This window comes from Pseudophryne corroboree, chromosome 8 (assembly GCF_028390025.1).
Source record: "Pseudophryne corroboree isolate aPseCor3 chromosome 8, aPseCor3.hap2, whole genome shotgun sequence".
Lineage (NCBI taxonomy): Eukaryota > Metazoa > Chordata > Amphibia > Anura > Myobatrachidae > Pseudophryne > Pseudophryne corroboree.
In genome coordinates, this window is record NC_086451.1 from 248,093,329 (window position 1) to 248,120,213 (window position 26,885).

Here is a 26,885-nt window from a genome sequence, read left to right on the forward strand (position 1 = left end):
AAGGTAGATGCCGGGCGCCCGCTGAGATTGTGTTACCAGTGGGCGCCCGGCTCTCTCTCCACAGTGGCAGCCGGAGGCAGGAGCTCAGTACTAAGCTCCGGCTTCCGGCGCTGTCACTGTGCTCTATGGGACAGACGTCATGACATCTCTCCCATAGTGCCGAGTCGTGGGCGCCCAGAGGACTGCAGCGGCCGGACACGGGAGCGGGGCTTTTTGTCCTTTCAGTAGCGGCGCATGTACTGGGGGGATTTACTACTGAGGGGCATCTACTGGGGGGCAATTTACTGGGGGGCATTACTACTGGGGGCATCTACCAGGGGCAATTTACTGGGGGCATTACTACTGAGGGGCATCTACTGTGGGCAAACTACTGGGGGGCATTACTACTGAGGGGCATCTACTGGGGGACATTACTACTGGGGGGCATCTACTGGGGGCAAACTACTGGGGGACATTACTATTGGGGCAAACTACAAGGGGGCAAGCTACTGAGGGCAAACTACAAGGGGGCAAACTACAGTAGGGCATAACTATGGGGGTATTACTACTGGTGGGCTAAACTACTGGAGGCATAACTACTTGGAGGCATTACTACTGGGGGCATTACTACTGGTGGCTAAACTACAAGAGGGCAAACTACAGGCGGGCATTACTACTGGGGGTATTACTACTGGTGGCTAAACTACAAGGGGCAAACTACTGGGGCTAAACTATTGGGGGCATTACCAGTGGGAGGCTAAACTACATGGGGCAAAATACATGAGGGCTAAACTACTGGGGGCATTACCACTGGGAGGCTAAACTAAAATGGGGGTAAACTACTGGGGTCATAACTGCAGGTGCATTACCACTCGGGGCATAACTACTGGGGCTAAACTACATGAGGCTAAATGACTGGGGGCATTACTACAGGCAACATTACTACTGGGGGCAATACTACACAGGGGCATTACCATTAAGGGCCTTACTACTGTGGGCACTATTAAAGAGGGCATTGTAAAGCGGGCACTTCATAAGGGGCATCACTCATGGGGACATAAGGGGCACCACTACTATTGCGGGCATTGCATAAGGGGCACCACTACTATGGGCTCTATATAAGGTGCACTATCACTATGGGCACTACCAGTACAGTGGACATTGCATAAGGAGCACTACTACTGTGGGCATTGTATAAGGGGCACTAATGCTGTGGGCATTATGTGTATTATGGGGTGCTACCACTGTGGGTATTATTACTATTGTATGACCATGCCCCTTTCCTTTTTGAGACCATGCCCCCTTTTTGCGGGCATGCAATATCTTTATTACATGGGCACTGTGGGTAGGGAGGGAGGTGAGTTCCACCACCTCTCTAAGACCACTTTAAGCACTGCTTATAGTGATGACATCTTCGTTCTTAGTGTAATCTATGAGGTTTCTGTTTTTTATTTCCTAGGAAATTCCCAGCACAAAACCTGCACCTGTTTCCTGGGTGGAAGCTGTTCATGTAACGCCCACATGCACAGTGTCTGCACCAGAATATAAGGATGCATACATCTGGACATTCACATGAACATCCTCTCATCCAACACAGAGTAAGACATCTCTGAAGAAACAGTTCACATCATTTATAAGAGATCTGAAGTGAAGATGATTTCTACAGCTGTTAAAGTAAGTACAGTTTTCAAAGATATATATGTAAATATGGTAAAACATTTGATAGATGGGCATGCTACACTATATGAGATCTACAGTATAAGTAAATATGTTTAAAATGATAATGATAACCACTATTATTCTGAAAATATGCAAATTGTAATTTTACTTTTAATTGTTTTTATTTCTATTAAATTGTTTACTGTTGTTTTATGTGTAATTTAACAATGTAAACCTAACATGTATAAAAATATTTACATGTATACCAAACTTCCCAACATGATATCAATAACAAGCGCTCTGCTTTTATATTGATATCGCTCTCTCTAATTTCCAGAGCAGCTCAAGCATTAAAAATCCCAGCTGTAGCACGTTTTTTATTATTTATCCTAAATTTAGCACAGCTACGATCAGGCACACTGACATGCGGGGGGATGCCCAGCACAGGGCTAGCCCACCCCGCATGTCAGTCCGCCCCGTCACAGAAGTACAAAAGCATCGCACAGCAGCGATGCTTTTGTACTTCAGGAGTAGCTCCCAGCAGCGCAGTTCCTGCATGCTGGATGGGAGCTACTCGTTGCTGCCCGAGTCGAAGTGGCTGCGTGTGAAATCACACAGCCACCACGGCCCGCCCCGGCATGGTCCGGCCACGCCTGCGTTGGTCGTACCGCGTCCCTTAATCGGTGGCTTAACGTTGCCGTCCCTCCCCCTCCAGCCCAGCGACCGCCTCTGTCTGTCAATCAGGCAAAGGTGATCGCTAGCTAAAGACAGCCTTCGGCTGTCTGGAATGCGCCGGCGCCCTGTGGTTCCGGCACATGCGCAGTTCAGGCCTGATCGCTGCTGTGCAGACACACACAGCGCCGATCAGGTCTGAATTAGCCCCTATATAAATAGCATAAAGTAAGAAGGTAAGTTAAAATAGCTAAAACAATGTATAATCTATAGTATTATTTTTATTCTTTTAACTATAGCAGCTAACTGTATATTTAGTACTATTTAATTTATATTAATGGGTTCTGTATTCTCCTAATAAAACAATGTACTTGAAAGTGTGAAAGTTTATGTCCTCCACACAATGTAAAGCGTAGCAGCCTCTAGTGGATGTAACAAGCCGCACAATGTGATAATCTCCATAGGACATTGTTACAGTGACCGGGACCAGGATAAGACTGTGCATTGATTAAAGTATAGCTGTCTAAGGATTTCACAGCACATATGGGGGGTAATTCCAAGTTGATCGCAGCAGGATTTTTTGATAGCAATTGGGCAAAACCATGTGCACTGCAGGGGGGGGGGGGGGGGGGGGCAGATATAACATATGCAGAGAGAGTTAGATTTGGGTGGGTTATTTTGTTTCTGTGCAGGGTAAATACTGGCTGCTTTATTTTTACACTGCAATTTAGATTGCAGATTGAACACACCCCACCCAAATCTAACTCTCTCTGCACATGTTATATCTGCCCCACCTGCAGTGCACATGGTATTGCCCAATTGCTAACACAAATCCTGCTGCGATCAACTTGGAATTACCCCCATAATACATTAAAGTATGATCTATTCACATATTACTTAAAATATAGAAACGCTTGGTAGACAATTAGATAATTTATGTAACCATCACAAAGGCATTAAAATGTATACTACAATACGTAATTAATTTACTTACAATATTTCTATCATTCTTAGAGCACAAAGAGCCTTCACCAACTATCAAGGCACATCCACAAGTCAGCTGCAAAAGGTAATTATCTAAAAATATAATGTTTAATGTTTCCCCTATAATATTTCTGGCTTTGAAGTTAAATTGGTGAGTGTACTACTGCAATCAATTTATCAGTACAATGTGGGTGACACAGTTATGGTACCGATGAGATTAACCTTTGGGTTGTTTATCCTCCTGTATAATTATTGCAAAGTTCCAGTATCTACTAGTAACACAGGGTAGATATTATTATGAAGCTTTTATGTCAGACAGATAACATAATAGGTTTCATAAGATTACATATGTCACCATTTGAAAGGAGAGGTGAAAAAAAGAAGTCTACGCCAGGAATGTTAATGTGATCTATCTCTTATCAGTGGCTGTGGAAAACCAGTTAGAAGAATCCGTCACCAACAGTTTTGCCTCATTCATCCATGAGATCCGCCCCGATCACCTCTCTGATATTGTGCGGCACAGAAGTAAGCGCATGATCCTGGACAGCATTGGGGTCGGACTGGTTGGCAGCACAACTCATGTCTTCAATATCGTGGTGAAATACTGCCAGGTAATACATGGGGATGATCTGTGATATTGTATATCATCATCTGGGGTGGTGGGATGCGGTTACAGAACTATGGACTAGAGAAGACACTGAATAAACCTATTTTCTATCACCTTTTTATATAGTTATATAAATTATATTAAAATTCTGTAGTATTATTTGTTACAGTTCATAGACACATTCACTTTCATCCCCAGATCAGAAATCACTAACAATAAACTAGTAAAATATAGTGATTTACAAAGAAGTAAATACAACTTTGAACCCCTGTCTCTGTTCACTGTAAGACAGAGCCGGATTAAGGGGGGTGGGGGACTGGGCCACAGGAGACACTGTACCCCAGGGCTCCCTTTATAAAGGGGGCCCATTGCTGGAGCACACTGCCATCACCAGACTCCTTCTTGTGCAGCAGCAGAAGAAAGAACCAGGCAGCCAGAATGCATGCAGGATAGCACAGAGAACTTCCTGACCAGAGGAGAGATAGGAGCGGGAGAGGGCTGTAAGTGACAGCGGGATTCCAGCTTTACCCCCTGCCCATACACAGCAGGCAAGATTGATGTGTATGGGTCCTGTATAACCTGTTATCTGATGAGAGCATTCAGGACTGGAGAGAGAGACACACAGAGAGTCCTCCTGAGTCACACCCATGTGTAATTAGGGCCTAATTCAGACCTGATCGCAACAGCAAACTTTTTCTCTAATGGGCAAAACCATGTGCACTGTATGTGGGGCAGATATAATATGTGCAGAGAGAGGGTGTGTTACAAACTGAAAAATAAATTGCAGAGTAAATGACAGTATTTAGCCTGCACAGAAACAACCCAAATCTAACTCTCTCTGCACATGTTATATCTGCCCTACCTGCAGTGCACATGGGGGGTCATTCCGAGTTGTTCGCTCGCTAGCAGATTTTAGCAGCATTGCACACGCTAGGCCGCCGCCCTCTGGGAGGGTATCTTAGCTTAGCAGAATTGCGAACAAAAGATTAGCAGAATTGCGAATAGAAAATTCTTAGCAGTTTCTGAGTAGCTCGAGACTTACTCCTACACTGCGATCAGCTCAGGCTGTTTCGTTCCTGGTTTGACGCCACAAACACGCCCTGCGCTCGACCAGCCACTCCCCCGTTTCTCCAGACACTCCTGCGTTTTATCCTGGCTTGCCTGCGTTTTTCCGCACACTCCCAGAAAACGTCCAGTTTCCGCCCAGAAACACCCACTTCCTGTCAATCACACTCCGATCACTTCAACGATGGAAATTCTTCATTCGGACATGAGTAAATCTACTAAGTTTTGAGCTAAAATACTTAGCGCATGCGCACTGCGTACCATGCGCATGCGCATTTTCGCCTTAATCACTCCATTGCGAAAATCAGCAACGAGCAAACAACTCGGTATGACCCCCATGGTTTTGCCCATTAGAGAAAGATTTTGCCTTTGCGATCATCTAATATACCTAATTTAAACTTCATATATACAATCTAATATACACTCCCCCCCCCTCACACACACACACACTTCCATTCCTGCTGCACTGTGCAGTCCCATAGTGGGTGCAGACAGTATGACACATGAGGGCAGTACTGACAAGATGTGCAGGGAACCCTGGTTTAAGTGTCTCGCACCCCACAAAGGCTTAATCCGGCCCTGTCATAAGATCTGTATCTAATATTAATTATATTTCCATTGTTTACAATTATTTAAATATTGAATTTATATTGTTTTCTTGTTTCAGGATCTATACTTTTCAACATCTGGAAATTCTGCCCTTTGTTCAGTCTATGGACAGAAAGGTTTAAAGCTCTCTCCAACCCTGGCTGCCTATGCCAATGGAGTTGCTGTAAGTAGACGTTACTATAAATAAACATAATAAAATGATAATACAGCTGCAGGTCCATCTAATCATTTCCCTGTCACCTCAGGCTCACTCCATGGACTTTGATGACACGTGGCACCCTGCCACACACCCTTCTGGTGCCGTGCTTCCTGCCATCCTGGCACTGTCACAGATACTTTCACAAGGCAGAGAGATCAGTGGTGAGGAACTGCTGACGGCTTTCAATGTGGGGATTGAAATACAAGGAAGACTTATGGGTTTCTCCAGCGAAGCAAAGAGCATTCCTAAAAAGTGAGTAGTTAGTCCCAATGGTAGAAGAAAACAATTTCCCATAATGGTGCCAATATTATTTACTAGGGTACAGAGCTACGTATTTATTAGAAAATTTTAATTTATTAAGCATAAATACATATACTGCAAATGTTTGTACATGTTCAGGTAGATTTTAATTGCATACTGGATATATAGACATTTCCAGACATCACTGTGGATATAGTCCCCATCTGTCTATATAAGGATCAGAGCATTATAGCATCATGCCCTCCTCAGGGGACTGCTCCATCCAGCTAGGAAATGTTAGTCTCTATAGAGCTTGGACACTTTAAGGCATGACCATCTTCCTAAAGAATACTGTAAACGTTATTATACCAGATAATGTGTACATGTTATTGTCACACAGATAAATAATGTAATAATATTTTCTCAATACAGATTTCATCCACCGTCCGTGGTTGGCACCATGGGAAGTGCTGCAGCATCAGCCAAACTCCTCTCATTAGATAAAGATCAATGCACTCATGCCCTGGCGATTGCAGCGTCCCTTGCTGGAGCTCCTATGGCAAATGCTGCCACCCTAGCTAAGCCCCTGCACATTGGCAATGCCACAAGGCTAGGTCTGGAAGCTGCTATCCTGGCTGCTAAGGGAATGGAGGCCAATACTCTCATACTTGATGATGTGCCCGGCTGCGCTGGGTTTAGTGCATTTTATGGCGATTACCAGCCTACGTCATTATCTCCACCAGGAGAACATTATGAATTTCTCCTTGAGAAGCAAGACATTGCATTCAAGTCTTTTCCTGCACATCTAGGAATGCACTGGGTCGCTGATGCTGCTGTCTCAGTTAGGAATCGAGTTGTCCAACAATATGGCTCATTTGACCCATCCGCTATTCAGTCTATTATTCTTAGAGTCCCAGTATCCAAATACATTAACAGGCCCTATCCAGACTCAGAGCACCAGGCTCGCCACTCTTTCCAGTTCAATGCCTGCACCGCACTCCTGGATGGTGAAGTCAACATCCGCTCCTTCCATGAAGACACCATGTTTCGTACAGAACTCGAGAATCTCCTGAGCAAAGTGGTGGTGGAACATCCTCGAGATAATGAAGCCAACTTTGACAAGATGTATGCAGAGGTGGCTCTGCTGCTGAGAAATGGGGATCTGGTGACCGGGAAATGTGACACTTTTTATGGTCATTGGAGAAAACCACTGAGCCGGGAATCACTGCTGAAGAAATTCACCTCCAATGCCAGACATGTCCTGCAGGAAAACCAGGTGCAAGGTGTAATACAGATAGTAGACAATCTAGAGAGTGTCAAAGACAGCTCCCTACTGCCATTGCTACTTCAGTAACTCACATAAGAATTACTCTTATTCTGTTTACAACAATCCTAATGCGGGACTTTAGGATGATATTGTATTTATTAATCAGTGTACAGTATAGTATTTATGATAGATATTTCTTATCGGATGTATGACAAAAATGATGTTGCTAAAAGTGCTACAATATGTAACATAGATCTAAAAAAAAAAAAAATAGTTATATATTGAAAGAGCATCATTATTACTTTGCTAAAATAATTTTAAAGATCATTCCCTAAATCTCTAGTCTATAATAGTCCGATGTGTCTGGTGAGGTTTGGCAACTTCTAAATTGACCACAAGCTCCATATATTATGGGCATAATAATGATATTGAGGTCTTACATTTCATGGTGAAGCCAAGTCCTTTCCCATCAGACACCCTAGTGCACATGTGACATACCCTCCCTCAGTTGCTCAGTTATATAAGTGTGCTAGAATATATTGTGCATTAAGATGTACTATTAGGTGTAATCATTTCATGACATCAATATAGCATGAGACGCCAGGTGTCACGTGCCTCACTTATCTTACTGGATCCTAATGAATTAATAATCTGAATATTGTTTAGGCTGACTAAATGGTATCCGGTCTCTAGGTCGACCACACTTAGGTCGACAGCCATTAGGTCGACCACTATTGGTTGACATGCATTAGGTCGACATGGTTTCTAGGTCAACATGGTCACTAGGTCGACATGACAAAAGGTCAACATGAGTTTTTCACAATTTTTTTCATTCTTTGAACTTTTTCATACTTTACGATCCATGTGGACTATGATTGGGAACAGTGACCTGTGTTGAGCGCAGCGGTAGCGGAGCAAGGAACCTTGCCTGAAGCATGGTGAGCGAAGCGAGCCATGCGAGGGGACACCGTGCACTAATTGGGGTTCCCGGTCATTCTATGAAGATAACGACACCAATTTTTTCTCTCCAAAAAGCTCATGTCGACCTTTTGTCATGTCAACTTTGCCTATGTCGACCTATTTTGGATGTCGACTTAGTCACTGTCAACCAATAGTGGTCTACCTAGACACTGTCGACCTAAGTGTGGTCGACCCATTGAAGCACACCTGACTAAATGAGCGTAGGATGAGAAATGGTGGGTTATACTATTTCTCCTGACCATTTACAGGCACCCTATTAAATACTGATTTATTTTGCTTTTTAGAACATATGGTTCTTAAACTGTTTTTTTTTAAAGAATATTTAAATTTATTTATATTTTAGTGTACTTATAGGTGCCTGTTTAGAAGTGTACACATATGAATTGCAGATGTTGCATTATTTACATATGTAAATATACAGAATATTAATCAAAGCTGCTGACTGTATTTCCTATGATACAGATATTTTATATGTTTTGCACATTAAATTGTGTTTGAAAAATAACATTGACCATTTATTTATTGTCTTTATTAAAGTGTATAACTTGGAGTTTAAAGTTAATGTATACATTTTGTGCAATTTATAAAGCTGTCATGATGTTATTATCTATTATTGGTATTTCATATGTGAATTATGATAGATATATAGACAGACAGACACAGGGGCGCTTTAAGAGAGGAGGAGGCTGCCTCCTCCATACGGGTCCCCTCCTTTTTGCAGGAGCGCCGTAGAGTCTGAGCACTAGAGGGCACAGACTCTACTGCGCATGTGCTGATATCCGGGAAAATGGCGCGGTGGCCATTTTCCCAAAGATTTCTCTACTGCGCATGCGCAGAACTCTGTAAAAATGGCTGCTGCACCATTTTCACAGGGTTTTAACAGCGCCGGTGATGTCGGCGCGGGACTCCGGAGGGATGAGTATTAAAAAAATGGGTGCAGTGTGTGCATCCATTATAGAAACGCTAGTGGAAAGACAGACAGACAGGGGCTAAACCACTAGCCATGAAAATGCAGCCTATCAATTTTTCAATGTAATAGAAACTAATGACACCTTAAGATGACCAAACTGCTTCGGCTGCACATCCAAATAATCAAGTTACAGGATCATCGGCCTATGGGACCACACAAGTCATAGTTGCCTACCCTCCCTCATTCTGCAGGAGACTCCCTGAAATAGCAGCAATCTCCCTCACTCCCTGAATAGTCCAGCAATCTCCCTGATTGCACCTTAACCCCATTATGTAGCTATTACATTCTTGGGGAAAAAAGAAATCAGAGATACATACATTCAAATGGGCTCATCAGTACCATTTCCCTGCATTGGCTATAAGGCACACTGATCCCTATGGCTACATGCATTTTAAATAAGGTTTCTCATGGCCACTTACAGTATATGGAACCTCTAGTAGAATACAATACACAAACAAATCCTGCAAAATATCAGTGTCTTTTCTTCAACAAATAGATCTTACTAACTTTGGGGCTCATTTACATTTGGATGTAAGTAATTTTCATTACACGCCTCTCTGACGTAGCAGTATGTGCCCGTATTTATAGGTGTTAGTTTCACAATCTCCCCGAAATGCTTTTTCAAAAGTAGGCAAGTATGACACAAGTAGATGGCAAAAATAGGCACTAAGCAGCTATTCTTCTAACCACACTTTCATCCTGATATTGATCATTTGTTTCCTACATTTACATTATGCGCTATAATGATTCTACAATAACAAAATGCATGCAATATACCCCTTTCACATCTACAATGCCGGATCCCACCCGGGAATTGGAAACGGGTCCTTCCCGGGTGGGATCCGGCATTGGAGACTCTCCCTACCCCTTTCACTGGCGGTCCGACCCGGCAATATGCCGGGTCGGAAAGCCAAAGCGGCGGGGGCGAAGATGGCAGCAGGGGCGGAGGTGGAGGCGGTGCTGGGAGATGAGCTCATCTCCGCACTGCCTCTCCCTATCTAGTAAACGGGTCCCGGGTCGCATCGACCCGGGAATCCGTTTATGCAGCCACTAACCCGGTATTCAACCCGGGAATAACACTGCTTATGACCCAGGCTGAATTACCAGGTCAGGCGACCTGGGAATTTAGAGTTGGCGCTTTCACACTGCACACTGACCCGTGTTGACCCGTCAGTATGCCGGGTCGATACCGGGTTATTTGTGTGGTGCGAAAGGGTTAATAGTGGTGTATTCTCACCCATATCCAGCTCAGCCTTGACAGCACATGCGCCACATTTAGGCCAGGTGTAAATATTCCGAGCCAAGTACATCTCAAACATTCACAGTAAATGACAAACAGAGCCTGCCATAGGCACAGGCAAACTAGGCAATTGCCTAGGGCATTTCATATGCCTAGGGGCATCAGCAGCTTCTGCTGATTAAAATGATATGCGGCACGCCTATATTCTGTGTGTAGCATTTCATATGCAGATCCAGCCACAGTCTCACACAGTATATAGGCATGCTGCATACCTTTTTAATAAGCAGAAGCTGCTTGTGCATCCTAGCCACATAGCAATGCAAATGAGATGCATTTGCATTAAAAAAAGGTGCCCGATGTTAGCATTGAGGCAAGATTTATGAGGACACATCTGTATCCAAGCAGAGGCAGAGGTCACAGTGTTAGTGGCAGTGTGAGTGCTGTGTGCATGTGAGTGGGTTGGTTGTGCAGTAGTGTTCAGAATATGTGTAAGGAGCATTATGTGTGTCATGTAAAAATGCATTAATAATGTGCAACATATGTGTAAGGGGCACTATGTGTGTCATTATGTGTATAAGCGCATTAATAATGTGCGGCATATGTGTAACAGGGTACTACTGTATGTGTGTCATGTGTATAGGGGCACTAAAAATGTGCAGCAAATGTGTAGGAGGCACGATGTGTGTCATTATGTGTATAAAGGCATTAATAATGTGCGGCATATGTGTAAGGGACATTATGTGTAAAAGGGCATTAATAAAGGTTGTCATAATGTGTAAGGCGCATTATGTTTATAAGGACATTAATAATGTGTCTCATGTGTAAGGGGCATTACTGTGTGGAATTATGTGTATAAATGCATTACTAATGTTTGACATTATGTGTATAAGGTGCTCTACTATGTGGCGTTGCGTATAGAAAGGGCACTACTGTGTCGTCTAATGTGAATAAAGAGCAATAGGGTGTGGTAAAATGTGAATAAGGAGCAATTCAGTGTGATGTAATGTGAATAAGGGGCTCTACTGTGAGGAGTAACGTTTATAAGGTAAAGTGATACTACTGTGGGATGTAATATGAATTATGGAGACTATCGCATGATAAAATGTGAATAAAGTTGCAGTACTGTGTGGCGTAATTGGAATTGGGGTTACTATTGTGTGGCCATGCCCCTTGCCAGCAAAAACACACCCCTTTTTGGGCTGTGCGCCAAATGTGCGAACTGTTCCTATTTAAAATATAGGGGGTACATACACCAAAATAAGGACTGCTATGGGTGAGGGGTGATGGTGCTAGGAAAGAGGTGGAAGGTCAGAGGTGGAACCAGCGGTGGTGCTAGGGGGCACCAGCCAAAATCTTGCCTGGGACATCATATTGGTTAGGGCCGGCTCTGATGACAAACATAATTTTTCTGAGTGGGGATTCGTTGTCTGGCATGGCTCCTTGTGCTCTTCTTTATGGTCTATATATAATGTCATCCATGCAGCCCATTATTATAGGTGTAGGCAGTAAAACAGCTGTTACAGAGCTCTGGATTGCAGAGCCAAAGACTCTGCCAGGACTGTGCAGAACCTCTAAGAATTGTAATACTTCCAGACATTAGTCAGATATGTCTCTAAGAAAATGCCATAGGAGTGCACTTAGCAAACATTTACATATCTTGTTCTGTAATCAATTAGTGATTCATTTGTTTGTGGGAGCAGAAATGGTGAAACAGAAATTAGGAAAATCCAACTACAGCAATTCCTGTACACACTGTATGAAGTTAATTCTATACCACCAACTGCATTGCTCAATACTGACTCATCTAAGGCCTTCAGTGTTATGTATACATACACAAATCTGTCTGGCAAAGAGGAAAAAATGCTACATTTATTTCAATTCACACACAGCGGCCATAGGGGGTTATCCAGTATGGATTGCAGAGTCTGCTAAAAAGCAGAATCTGCAATCCGTTCTTCGCATGCTGAGGGCCGCCCATTGCAGGGCAATGCTGCCCACCATGCAGAATGGCCTGCCCAGTGGCTGCATTTAGCTCTAAACACAGGCCCGATTCAGACCTGATCGCTGTTAAGCAAATTCGCACAGCGGCCGAAAATTAAATGACTGCGCATGCATATGCACTGCAATGCACAGGCCATTGCCAAACAGCGACAGGATGGTGCGAAAATTTCGATTGCAAGGTGCTGTCCGCTGCCTGGAGAAGTTTTCGCAATGCGTACACATGCATTCGCACACTTGCACGGGGTGGGTTGCACTCTCCCTGGGTGGCGACTATCTGATCGCAGACTTCTGTAAACTTTCAGCACAGCGATCAGGTCTGAATTAGGCCCTACATTTGGCCCTATGTATATAATCTTCTTTTTCTACATGCATTCTGAACATTGCAAGGGTCTGTAGACTGAAGAGTTCAGGGTGATACTCTGAGAGGATCACACTGTTTCTATTTGTTAATCAGCTGTGGTGCGATCAATATATGAAGTTGGTTATGATTCATCTATAGAGTCAGGGTCAAACTTTCCTTATACCTAAGATCGGTCACCAAATTGACCATATTCTGAATTGTTATCTTTTGGATTCCGTTTAAATATGGAATCTTGTCAGTAGGTCACCTGCTACAGTAACTCGGTTTTATACTCATTCTTACCGACATACACAGTGATGTACATGCTCCTTCAGGATCCTTTTAAATTATTTGGCATTTGAATCTATACCCCTGAGGAAGTCCCAGAAGGGACGAAACACGTTGGTTTTTTCAAGCATTGGGGGTAATTCCAAGTTGATCGCAGAAGGAAGTTTGTTAGCAGTTGGGCAAAACCATGTGCACTGCGGGGGAGGCAGATATAACATGTGTAGAGAGAGTAAGATTTGGGTGGGTTATTTTGTTTCTGTGCAGGGTAAATACTGGCTGCTTTATTTTTACACTGCAATTTAGATTGCAAACTGAACACACCACACCCAAATCTAACTCTCTCTGCACATATTATATCTGCCTCCCCTGCAGTGCACATGGTTTTGCCCAACTGCTAACAAAATTCCTGCTGCGATCAACTTGGAATTACCCCCATGGTTTCCATCTATGCTACATGCTGATAAATAAGGATTTTCTCAAGCATTAAGTCCATCTATGCTACATACTGATAATACTAATCAGATAAAAATGTGGAACTTAATTTCTGTGACATAGTGTTGATGTTATATTTTATGTACACAATAAATACTAAAACTGTTTTTAAATTAAGTTGTTTTTATACTAATTACTGTATGTATTAACATGATGAACAGTACTACGAATTAGCGCCCTTAGATCTGTATCTTATTTATTATCTTTGATCCTCGCCTAACAGGAGGTTCTTCTTGAGGTGCAGCTTATTTCTCTTACACCAAGCGCCCTAGGGTACCCCTTGTATGTTTGTCCCTGGTGTCCTTAGACAGCTCTCTGGTCTTGGCCATGGTGGAGAGGTAGCAGTAGACTGTTTGAGGGTGTGGACAGGTTTCTTTTATACAGATAACCAGTTCAAACAGGTGCCATTAATACAGGTAACAAGTGGAGGATAGATAGATAGATAGATAGATAGATAGATAGATAGATAGATAGATAGATAGATAGATAGATAGAGCTTCTTGATTTCAAAGCTTTATTTGGTTTTCACAATTTATGAAAAAGGTATACAGATTACAATACATTCAATGAAATGAGAGAATGTCATCTAGATGACAGTATGTGATACACAATATTTCTGGAATACAAAAGTTAAGCGGCCAGGGGTAAGGAGAATCATGATGGCCATCTTAGTATCCTTACAGATAAATGTAATTAGAGCGAGTTTAGTATATAAAACAACTAAGACTACAGTCTGTGGAAACATAAAGTATAACAGGAGTTATATAGCTTCAGTGCCATCAATAATCTATACAGTAGACATAAACAAATATAACAATAGCAAGGATAAAAAGAATCATTACAGTATCGCAAAAGAGATACCCACAAAACAAGATAAGGACATCATGTATGGGGAGACGCAGACAAGGGAGGTAATTAGGAAAGAGGTGGGAAGGGGGAGAAGATCAAACAGGACCTTAGTAATGGGAGCATGTGTTAGAATAAACACATTCACATGTAACGGCATAAGAAACAGGAACCTGAGAGACATCGAAAACGGGGACTTGAGACATACATTTCAAATATCCAATTCACATAACAATACCCCACTTTCAAAACAGTATTAGACTGTAAAGGTTCCAGTATGTATATCCAGTAAAATGCTTGATTGTAATTTGACATCCAAGGAGGATATAAACTGTCCCCATTTATCAATAAATTTCGATATTCGTTAGCCTGGGTTAAGAGAAAGTGCCCTTTTATCAAAGTAAAGTAACTGTAATAATCTCTGTAATAATCTCGTTTTCAATTCCTGGATCGAGGGGGCATGTCTCTTAGTCCAGCAAGTTAGGATAAGCTTTTTAGCTATAGTCAAAGCTACAGTTAGGAAAGGGATGACATGTTTCTGTCGCGGGGTTAATGCCCAGTGTGAAAAGTTGATACAGAGGCAAGCTAGAGGATGAGGGTCAAGGGATAGGTTCAAAGTTGAATTAAGGAAGGAAAGAACCTTACGCCAGAAATGGAGGACTTTGGAGCAAGCCCAGAAACAGTGGAAATATTTGGCGTTTGCCATTTTACATTTAGGGCATGCTCCAGATTCCGAAGAATCCATATATTTCCTTTGTGCTGGTGCTATGTATACCTTGTGTATAGTTTTAAAATGGACTTCCTGGAGATATGCAGATTGTAAAATAGACATGGTTTTGGGGTAAGGCTGTAATAACAGGTCGATTCCATCAACATCAGGTATATCCCTTTTCCAAGATTCCAACAGAGGTCCTACGCCTTTGTCATTACGTGGAGAGAGGAGTAGAGTGTATAGAGAAGATAATTTAAACTTACAACGTGGCAGAGAACGAAGTAGGTTTGCAAGAGGTATATTAATCTTAGCAGACGAGTATTTTGCAAAGAAGATATAAAATGGTGAATTTGAAGGTATAGATAGAAGTGAGAATTAGGTATAATGTATTGTTCAACAATATGTGCAAAGGAGATGACGCGACCTCCTGGATCAAACAATTTTGTCGCTAAATTTAAACCTTTTTCACGCCACAGTCGGATTGCGGGATTGTGCAAGGAGGGCTGAAAGGCTAGATTGCCCCATATTGGAATAAATGGGGAGGTAGTATGAGTGGAATGCAGAATCTTATGTATTGTAAGCCAGCTGTCATAAGTGTCTTTGAAAAGTATGTGTTGTAGGATGGATGAGGGAATAAGTTGTACTGGGGAGTGAAGAAAGGCACCTAGAGAAACGACTGAAAAATAGATTGTTCTAAAGCAAGATCAACATAATCTGAAGTTTCCAATAGCCAATCTGATATGTATCGAAATTGCGCAACCTTAGAGTACAGCAGAAAATCTGGGGTTCCCAAAGCCCCTTCCTATTTGAGTTTGTTCAACTTCAGGAGGGATAGTCTGGGTCTTTTATTCTGCCAGAGAAAGGACGATATGGCTTTATTAAGTTTAAGGACATCCTGCGAAGAGATGGTACATGGAAGCATTTGTACCGCATAATAAATTTTAGGGAAAATTATACTTTTGACAACGGCTGTCCTACCAAGTAAAGATAATGGTAATTTATTCCATCCATCTAATTGAGAAAGAACTTTGTCAAGCAAAGGTGTGAAATTGGCTTTGTATATTTGGAGTGGGTTCCTGGTAATTTGAATCCCTAAGTATTTAACAGAGTGATTTTGGACAGTAAATTGACTTATTATTGGTAAGGATTGGGTCAAAATGGATAGTGGCGTTATAGGCAAAATATCTGATTTAGAAACTTTAATTTTGTATCCAGACTGAACATGATATGCTGATATTATATCCATGATTGCAGGGAGCGAAACCCCAGGGTTTGAAATAAAAAGAAGCATGTCATTAGTGAAAAGTGAGACTTTTAGCTCCGAGGAGGCGATCGAAATGCCTCTGAACAAAGTAGCTGATCGGAGTGACATTGCTAGGGGTTCAATCGCCAAGGCAAACAGGAGTGGGGACATGGGACATCCTTGCCTTGTGCCCCTCTGAATAGGAAAGGGGGGGACAAAAAAACGTTAAAGGCAATCTGGGAGGAGGAGGATCTGTACAGAGTCTGAATAAACAAAATAAATAGGGAAGGGAAACCAAAGCGTTCCATAGTGGAAAACAGATGGGACCATAGTATCAAATCGAAGGCCTTCTCTGCGTCTACACTCAGTATGATTTTCTCCTCAGAGTCTGTGTTCTCGCCATGGAATGCTTGGATTGCCGCTAGAACTTTCCGAATATTTATAACAGAGTGTCTGCCCTTAATAAAACCTGTCTGGTCCTGATGAACAATGTGTGGCAAACAGTATTTAATCTTTTAGCGAGGATTTTTGTAAGTAGTTTATAATCTGAATTTAGCAATGAAATTGGTCTATAAGACCCAGGAAGATCAGGAGGCCTACCTGTTTTAAAAAGGACCTTAATAATGGCTGAATTGAAATAGCTGCATTGTGATTGAGAAGGATAGAATTAAAAACAGAGACTAAGATAGGACAAATTCTATCGCTGAACATCTTGTAAAAGTCCCCACTAAACCCATCAGGACCAGGTGATTTAGCTTGTTTAAGTGCTTTGACTGCGTCTCGGACTTCTGTTAAAGATATGGGCATAGTCAGTCGAGGAAGGTATTCTTCAGGAACAGGGGTAAAAGGCAAATTTGTCAGAGAAGGAGGAACATGGGAGGAGGAACACTTATCAGTAATTGGCCGAGAGGGATCTAAAGAATGAGGTGCAGAGTACAAGTCAGCATAGAGCGTTCTCATAACATCGGTTATTTGTTTGTTGGATGAAGTATGGGAGCCGTCAGGTAATAGTAATGGATGGACCGCCATAGCAGGTCTGGTGCCATTCAGAATATTAGTAAGTAATTTACTTGTCTTGTTGCCAAATTGATAATATCTAAAATGAGATGCAAACTGATACTTATCTGTTAGTGATTGGAGAACTGCATCGAAGTGAGCCTGCGTCATAAGATAATTTGTCCTATTCGTGGGTGTAGGATCACTAGTGTAGGTAGAATAAGCATTAGTAAGCAGTTGTTGTTTCAAAAGATAGGATTCTGAGGTTGTCTTTTTCAAGTGGGATTCATAAGACATAATAGACCCCCTTAATACTGCTTTAGCCGTCATCCAGTAAAGGGCGGGATCTCAGGCTAAAGTCATTTCATTGTTGGCATGGTATTCGTCCCAGGAACGATTGACATGAGAGACAAAATTCGGGGATTTGTGCAGGTGGGCAGGGAATCTCCAGATTTTGTGGTCAGAAATTTTATGTTGCGTTTTAAAAGTCACCCATACAAGAGCATGGTCTGAAATAACAATTGGTTCAATATCAGACTCAATAACTTGAGTAAATAAAGAGTTAGATAGGGCAATGTAGTCTATTCTGGAGAATGTGTGGTGTGCCGAGGACAAGCAAGTATAGCCTTTATCGATTGGGTGGGTAGCCCTCCATACATCAATCACTTGTAGGAAGTGAAAAAGGGTGGGGATCCCTAATTTAGGGAGAGAAGGTGCGTGTTTCTTAGGATGGGATTTATCCAAGTGTAAGTGAGAAATAAGGTTGAAATCACCACATAAAATAATATTGGAAGAAGAGTGAGAAAGTAAAATACAAAGTATAGTTTTGAAAAAAGTTTTAGTGTAGACGTTTGGGGCATATAGAGTGCAGAGCATGTAGGTTTTAGCATAAAGTTGGAAAGACACCACTACATATCTGCCATTTGTGTCTGCCTGGACAGTAACTTCATCTATAGGCAAAGATTTGGAAACTAGGACTACTACTCCTCTCGATTTGGTATTGTAGAGAGCAGACGCAAGAACACGCCAATTCAGCATTTGTAATTTAACCGTTTCAGCGGCTGATAGGTGAGTTTCCTGAATACAAGCTATATGTAAGTTTAGCCTATTCAAATATGTGAGTGCCTTACGTCTCTTCGCCGGAGTATGAAATCCCCCGATATTGATGGAACCGACCTTAACATTCGTTACCCTTGGAGTAGGGAATGGAGGTTGCAATGTAAGGAGTATGTCTTCAAGAAGCCACTAATTATCCAAGATAAGGGGAGAAAACAGAAATGGGAGAGAACAAGAGGGTGGGGGGAGACACAAGACAAAAGCAACCGAAACATGTATAGCACAATGAACCGATGCATGAACAACATACGGAAAAGTTATCAAACTCTATCAAAAGTAACTTCCGAACCGTGTGAGAAAAAGGCAAAAGTGGAGCCGTGCAGTTAGGACAGCTATGAGTCAATCCTCGATCGGGGCACGGCAGGGGCTTCATGGCCCAAAACATAAATATATACCCCCAGTAACATGCATAAGTAGTAAGACATATATGGAAATAAAAGTGAGGGGGGAGGAAGGGCGAAGCAATAAAGGAAAGCTCACAATTATATCTTAGTGAACAAAATATCATATCACAAATATCATAAACTTTTTAGAGTGTTATGGTAACGTATATAAAACAGCAGGTGGTAGGTAGCAAGTAGAAGACCGAGAATAAGGCAAGATTGGTCATCCCCTATCTAAAACACATATAGCATATAACATAATAATCAGAACAGAGAGATGAATATTGAACAAAGTATAAAAGATGAAGTAAGGAGAAGCTGGTAGAAATAAAGCTGGTAAAGTCCACTCAAGCATTGGCAGCCGGCGGAGAGTCGGAGATTTCCTCATAGGCCGCATGGGATCCTTCATCCAAGAAGGCCTGGGCATCAGCAGGAGAGGTAAAGTCATAATGTTTATCATCAATAAAGATGTGGAGCCTAGCTGGGTACATGAGAGCAAACGTTTGTTTTGCAGCCACTAAAGAGGAACAGATTGGTGAAAACGCTTTACATACCTTAGAGAGTTCAACGGAAAAGTCCTGAATTATACGAATCCGCGTACCTTCCCAAAGTAAAGTATGTTCTCTGCGGGACGCTTTCCATATAGCGAGTTAGTGGAGATAATTTAAACATTTGAATATAACTACCCGTGGCCGTTTGTCGTGCGGCTTCGGGGAGGGTTCAATTCTGTGAACCCTTTCCACTACTAGATCAGCACATTCAGATTAAATTTTCAGGAGTTTAGGGAGAGTGGTATTCACAAAGAGGGTCAGGTCAGGGCCCTTAACAGATTCAGGAACTCCAACTAACCGTATATTACATCCTCTTGTCCTGTTTTCAATATCGTCTGTCTTGTTCCAGAGGTGATAGTTATTTCTCTGGAGTCTAGCAATAGCACTCTGTGCATCAGCTAAATCATGGCAAACAGCCCCAACACGGCGTTCAGTGTCTCCCACCCTAACCTGCAGCTGCTGTATCTGCTGGGTGATCTCCGTCACTACCTGTGCTAGGAGAGGGGTCATGGCATGCTTGATCGCCTCCACGATATCCCCATATGTGGCTGGGGCGTCCGGGGACTTGCATACCTGTGGAAGGTCGTCATCTGGGGAGGGCGCCGCTGCTTTCTTGGAAGCAGGGAGAGGGTATGCAGCGTCTTGATCCGCCGCCATGTGCGTCTCAGCGCGGCGCTTCTCCAAGCGGCTCTGCTGCTGCGGCTTAGCGGAGGGCGGAGAGGAGAGGAACTTGTCCATCTGGAGCCCCGGGAGCAGAGAGGTATATGTGCAGGGGGTATTGGAGGCAGGGGTGCCGTGAAATATATATTTCTGTGGGCCACGGAGCAGAGCTGAGCGATCACGCTGCAGCTCCCATGAACCCGGAAGCGGAAGTTCTAGATAGAGCTTCTTAAAGAAGAAGTAACAGGTCTGTGAGAGCCAGATATCTTGCTGCTTGGTAGGTGTCCAAATATTTATTTTCCACAAGAATATACAAGCAAATTGTTTAAAAATCATACAATGTGATTTCCTGTTTTTTGTTTTTTTTCCAGATTCAGTCTCTCACAGTTGAAGTGTACAGGGGGGTACTCACGGAGCGATATTCTAAGCAATCTGACCAGATTGCTTAGAATTTCAGCATGATCGCGCCATGTGTAGCCCCCTCAGCGATAGCGATGCGCGGCCCCGCACATCGCTATCGCTGCTGCTAGATTGACCTGCATGCAGGCCAATCTAGCGGGTCGCTCACTTCACTGTGAGGAGTAAGTGGTACTACTGTGTGATGTAATGTGAATAAGAGAAACTATTGCATGATATAATGTAAATAAAGTTGCAGTACTGTGTGGTGTCATTTCAACTGGGGGTATTATTGTGTGGCCTGCCCCTTCCCTGGAAGAACACACCCCATTTCGGGATGCGCACTGAATGTGCACCCTTCCTATTTAAAATATACGGGGTAGGAGCACCAAAATGAGGACTGGTATGGGTGATGGGTGATGGTGCTGGGAAAGGGGTACAGGGTCAGAGGCGGGACTAGCGTCTGTGCAAGGGGGCACCAGCCAAAATCTTGCCTCGGGCATCATATTGGTTAGGGTCGGCTCTGGTTGTCAGGCTCACATAACGTTTGGTATGGGAGTCCATTGTCGGACTGGGGCATGAAGAGCTCAATTGGAGAATGCAGTGGTAGGAGCCCATATTTAGGGGTGTGGTCAGTCTCTAGAGGGGTGCGGCCGGTCACCACAGAGGCTTGTCTAATCATTGGAGAGTGTATAGTGTAAGCCCCTTGATAACTATACGTAGTAAATGCTGCTATTGCATGCATAATAATGTACCAGATTAATAACAGCAATGTACTGTAGAGAATGCACCATATTCCTGTGCAGTATAAGGTAACATATGTATAATGTATAATCTTTGAAGTCTAGAACCAGATCCGTAGAGGATGAGGTGGGCCTCGAGGCAGTGGGGCCCACCGGTGGTTTCCCCTGTACCCCTGTGGGCCAGTCCAAGCCTGTGGGGGTCTTCAGTCTACAGACCCTTGCAATGTTTAGAATGCATGTAGAAAAAGAAGATAATATACATAGGGCCAAATGTAAGGCCTAATTCAGACCTGATCGCTGTGCTGCAAATTTGCAGAGGTCTGCGATCAGATAGTTGCCGCCCAGCGAGAGTGCAACCCACCCCGTGCAAGTGTGCGAATGCATGTGTACGCCGTGCGAAAACTTCACCAGGCAGCGGACAGCTGCAAATCCATTCGCAACTCACTCACCATCAAATGACTTTTCCATACTGTGCAGTCTGTGCGTAGCCAAGGATTTACTCCTACAGTGTGATACAAACAGGCTGATCGAGGCCAGAGCTGACACCACACACCCTCCCAGAAAACACTTGGACACGACTGCATTTTTCCTGATACTCCCAGATAACGGCCAGTTACCACCCCCCAAACGTCCTCTTCCTGTCAATCACCTTGCGATCGAAATTTTCACACCATCCTGTCGCTGTTTGGTAACGGCCTGTGCATTGCAGTGCATATGCATGCACAGTCATTTGATAATCGGACGCTGTGCGATTTTGCACAACAGCGATCAGGTCTAAAACGGGCTCTATATTCCAAAGGGCCCTAGGTCTCCCTGCTTAGCTTCTCACTCTCCTTAGGGCTCCTTCTTTGAGGTAAAAAGGTAATGATTTTTGCACAACACTTAAGGTCACTGGGAGAGGTGTCAGTATCCTTTATACAGCAGATAAGCAGTTGATGACTATCAAGTAGCGCCACTGGCATATCTATAATGGGTGCAGTGTGTCTAGAGGGGGCCCACACCGCACACACTGCAACCATTTCTTCCATATACTTACCTTTCTGGTGTACGGGTGTGGGTCCCCTCCTCTCCCGAGTCCCATAGCTGGCAGCCGCAGCAGTACTGTTAGTGCTCTGTCTGAGCACTAGAGACTCTGGCACAGAGTCTACAACACATGCGCAGGTCTCCAAAAAAATGGCCTCCGCACCAATACAAGCCGCCTGTGTGCGTGTGCTGCCGCCGGCGAGGAGAAGCTCCGGAAGCAGGGGAGGAGGGAGGGGGACTCCGGAGCTGCAGCAGCGCTATGTAATTGGTGGCGGCGCCGCTGCAGCTGTCCCTCTCCTTCACATTGGCTGGCTACAATCGCTCCCTCCCTGCTCCTGGCGCATGTCCACCAGGGAGCAGGGAGGGAGCGATCGCAGCCAGCCAATGTGAAGGAGAGGGACAGCTGCAGCGGAACCGCTGGCAGTACGGCCCAGATGGAGTCAGAAGTGCCCACAAAGAGGAGCTGCTTGTCCTCAGAGCTGCGGCAGGTGATGGAAATTGGACGGCCGCTGCAGTGCTGGGGTTAAGGGTAGGCTGCTGGAGGAGGACATGGAGCAGGAGAGTACAGAAGCTCCTCCTCCACTCTGTGTGCTCTCAGCTGCTGCTGCTTCCGCCGATGTACCATCCCTCCTCCTCCGGCACCCCCTGTTCACTGTCCCACAGCCTCCACTCCGTGAATGTCGGACCCGGGCGGGGGAGATGACTGCAGCACTGGCCTGGAGGCGGACTCTCAGGTGCCTGCTGCTGGAGGATGGCGATGACCCCCGGCTGCTGCTCTGGAGGAGAAGAGTGCCCAGGAAGTTCCTGTATGACCCGCAGGTGTGCTGGTGAAGAGGAGCATGCTGAAAGGTGACTCTCTCTCTCTCTCTCTCTCTCTCTCTCTCTCTCTCTCCCTCTCCCCTGTCCTAATGTGTAAAAATGGGACTCTGCCTGCCATAATGTGTAAAAAGTGGACTCTGCCTGCCGTAATGTGTAAAAAGTGGGACACTGCCGCTGTAATGTGTAAAAAGGAGACTCTGCCTGCCGTAATGTGTGAAAAAGGGTGACTCTGCTGCCTAATGTGTAAAAAGGGGACTTTGCCTGCCTATTGTGTAAAAGGGTGGACTCTGCTGCCTAATGTGTAAAAATGGGGACTCTGCCTGCCTAATGTGTAAAAAATGGGAACTCTCCTGCTGTAATGTGTTAAAAAGGGGGACTCTCCTGCTGTAATGTGTAAATAAGGGGCACTCAGCCTGCAGTAATGTGTAAAAAGGGGACTCGGCCTGAAGTAATGTGTAAAAAAAAGGGGACTCTGCTTGCCATATTGTGTAAAAGGGGACTCTGCCTGTTGTACTGTGTAAAATGGGACTCTCCTGCTATAATGTGTAAAAAAGGGGGACTCTGCCTGCCATAATGTGTAAAAAAAAAAGGGGACTCTGCCTGCCGTACTGTGTATAAGGGGACTCTGCCTGCTGTACTGTGTAAAATGGGACTCTGTCTGCCGTAATGTGTAAAAGGGGAATCTGCCTGCCATACTGTGTAAAAGGGGGACTTTACCTGCCATACTGTGTAAAAGGGGAAACTACTTGGAATAATATGTGATAGGGGCTCTATCTGGAGTAATGTGTAAAATGGGAATCTACCTGGTGTAATGTGTGTAAGGGGCACTACTGTGCAGCGTAATTTGAATAATGGAGACTACTTTACAGCATAATAATATGAATTGGTATTATTTTGTGGCCACACTCCTATATTTTTGGCACGCACCTACGGTGTGCACTGGCCCCGTTTTGTATATGGGGGGGCACCAATGCTGCTTCTTGCACACAGCGCTAAAATGTCTAGTTATGGCACTGCTATCAAGCTTTCCTTTAATGCAATTTATGCTGGGTACACACTTGTAGATATATTTGCAGATCAATTGATCTGCAGATATATCTACAGATGGACCGGGCAGTGTGTTGTGCATACACATTGTCCGATCTGTTAGGACTGACATCACGAACTTGGCAGACATTTACATGCGCTCGCCCAGTTGTGCTGTCAATCACCGCCAGCATCTGCAGCAAGTGTACGGGTGGTCGGCTGACCGCCTGTACATACAGCATGATGCGTTCATATATCATTAGACATATTGGCCATCGGCTGTGCTGCAGGACCGACATGATATGTCTGTGGACGACGGCATTCTCAGAGATATCACTCGTACACCCTGGCCGACAGACCTGCGAGATATCATCCGTTCAATAGAACGGCCGTTATATTGGCCAGTGTGTACACACCTTAAGAGTCAAAATATCTAAGTCTCCTTCAGTGGCGTGCGGTGAGGTCAGTGGCTGGTGAGGCACTACAGCCATAATGTCCGCCGAGTCCCACCAACAACCCCTACCGCCGTCGAGCCATTGTACGCTACCGCCCCTGAGCCGATGCCCACTAAAATGGCTAAAACAAAGTTGGAGAAAGAACCTCTGACGTCACCAGCGCCGAACAGGGAACCCGAAATGTACCCTTGCGGGCTCGCTTAATTCGCCGTGCTTTGGGCACTGTGGCTCGCTCTGCTCGCCACCAGGTTACTAAAGGGAGTAGTTGATGGCGTGCATAGTGAAAGAGCTATCCCGCCGGCCTAGCTCCTCCCCCTGACATCAGAGGTCCTTTAGCTCACTTGGTTCTAGCATCTACCATGCCCACTACTGCCACTGTCCCTGCATGTGCGAAAGGCACACAAGCTCTCGGAAAACTGGGCGTAGTCTTGCAATGAGGATGTGACCAAACAACAAGTCCTCAATGGGAATGCTGTATCCATATGACGAAGGAGAAGGTGATGCCTTGGAAAGGCAGAGGGTGACGAGAGATGGTGATGGGGAGACAGTGATGCAGGGGAGATGCAGTGGGTGACGGAGAGAGGCAGTGGGTGACGGGGAGAGGGTGACAGGTAAAGGGGTGATGGAGAAAGGCAGTGGGTGACAGGAAGAGGGTGATTCCAGGGAGCTGGTGACAGGGAAAGGGTGACAGCAGTCGGTGCCAACTGCAGGTGACAGGAAGAGGGTGACGCCAGGGTTAGGGTGATGCCAGGGAGAGGGTGACAGCAGTGGGTGACAACGGAATTTGCTGTGCTATATAAGAAACTGTTAATAAATAAATACTATGGAGAGCACATTACTATCCCACTCTGTTCGCAGTATAGCATGGAATATAAGCAGTACAGCCCGGTCCCCGGTGAGCTTAGACCATGTCAAATTAAAGTATCCGCCACTCTCCCACGCAAATCCTGGCCAGCCCCTGCTGCAGCCGGTAACAGAGAGAGGAAACAACAAACATGCTCCCTGTGGTGGGGCTGCTCTTCCTCCAGCACTTCCTAGCTCCACAGGTGCGGGGTCGTGTCTGGGAGCAGGGCTGGTGCATGGTGGCACTGCGCCAAGGAAAAACTTTAGCCTACCACCCAACCTCCCTCAAAAACCCGCACAAGTGACTTTTGGGAAAAGCTGGTGAGTAGACTCTAGGACAGCACCAGACTCTACTCATACCCCTTTCAGACCACCACCTATGAACACGGGTTATTGGCACATGAACGCACATAACCCGTGTTCAGGTGCGGTCTGAAAGGTGCAAGGGTTAAAATACTGGGTCGAGCGACTCTGTATTTTAAGCTTGGTTGCGAGCAGGGTTGAACTCGTGTTCAACCCGGCTCACTGTGCGGTATGAACGGGAGCCGGGTCGATGCGATCTGTTTCTCGTTCACTGTGTGTGTATATGGGCTGCGTTTGGAGATCATGTGATCTCCAAGCGCCGCAACCGCAGCGTCACCACTGACGTCACCAACCCAGCAATATGACGGGTTGCAGACAGCAGTGGCAAGGGGTCTGCAGCGGGTTGCACACTGTGAGCTCCCGTATCAGGCTCCCGTGTGCGACACGCCTCAGGCGGTCTGAAAGGGGTATTACTTGTACCGCTGGCTAGAGAAGGGGGCCCGGATAAAGACGGCACATTGACCCCTCCTTGCTGAAAACACCTGGCTGTGTGCGTGCGCAAATTAAAATAAAACCAAATCCCACAAAACATCACTACCCCCCCTCCCCCCCCCCCCCCCCACACACACACACACACACACACACACTACATTACACCATCCCCAAATAACTTCAATATACAGGTACTATGATACAAGATAGTACACCATGATGGTGATACAACCCCCACCCCACCCAATATTATTTACCAAACCACTCCCCTAAAGATAATACTAATACAAAACCCCTATATAATATTAATATATTATATACCCCAACCCCCATATATAAAAAAACACCCATCCCTCCCACCCCCACCCCCACCCCCAAATACCTCACAGATGATCACCTTTGATTGTGGGAGGTTCAGCTGCAGTGTCTGTATATTCCCTTCCTGGTTTGTCCCACGGAGCTGGCTGGGGAGAAATCATATCTTCCCAAGTAAAGCCGAAAAGGGGCGTGGCCTCTGCCGTGAGGGGACGGGGCCTCAGGAGGGGAATAGGAATGGATGTATTGCTGCAGCCTGCAGTAGAGATTGGTTGCTGGTGCAGGGGGAGGGAGTGGCCATGCAAAGAGGGTGGGGGGGAGCAGGCATCGGGCACTGCTGCTGCTGCCTGTGCTGCAGCAGACATGTCAG

General features: G+C 44.7%; 1 protein-coding gene across 1 annotated transcript; it reads left to right on the forward strand.

Moving 5' to 3' along the window:
- The first annotated feature begins 1,632 nt into the window (after nt 1–1,632).
- LOC134947681 (cis-aconitate decarboxylase-like) lies at nt 1,633–7,387 on the forward strand. The gene is made up of 6 exons (XM_063935649.1): nt 1,633–1,653; nt 3,325–3,379; nt 3,718–3,905; nt 5,634–5,738; nt 5,821–6,026; nt 6,447–7,387. The coding sequence occupies exons 1-6, from the start codon at nt 1,633–1,635 to the stop codon at nt 7,366–7,368; spliced, it is 1,497 nt and encodes a 498-aa protein (XP_063791719.1). The 3' UTR covers nt 7,369–7,387.
- Nucleotides 7,388–26,885: the final 19,498 nt, after the last annotated feature.

Coding starts and splice junctions, on each gene's coding strand:
- LOC134947681 (XM_063935649.1), top strand. CDS start 1,633: ATGATTTCTACAGCTGTTAAA. Junction 3,380..3,717: donor CCACAAGTCAGCTGCAAAAG/GTAATTATCTAA, acceptor ATCTCTTATCAG/TGGCTGTGGAAAACCAGTTA. Junction 6,027..6,446: donor GCAAAGAGCATTCCTAAAAA/GTGAGTAGTTAG, acceptor TTCTCAATACAG/ATTTCATCCACCGTCCGTGG.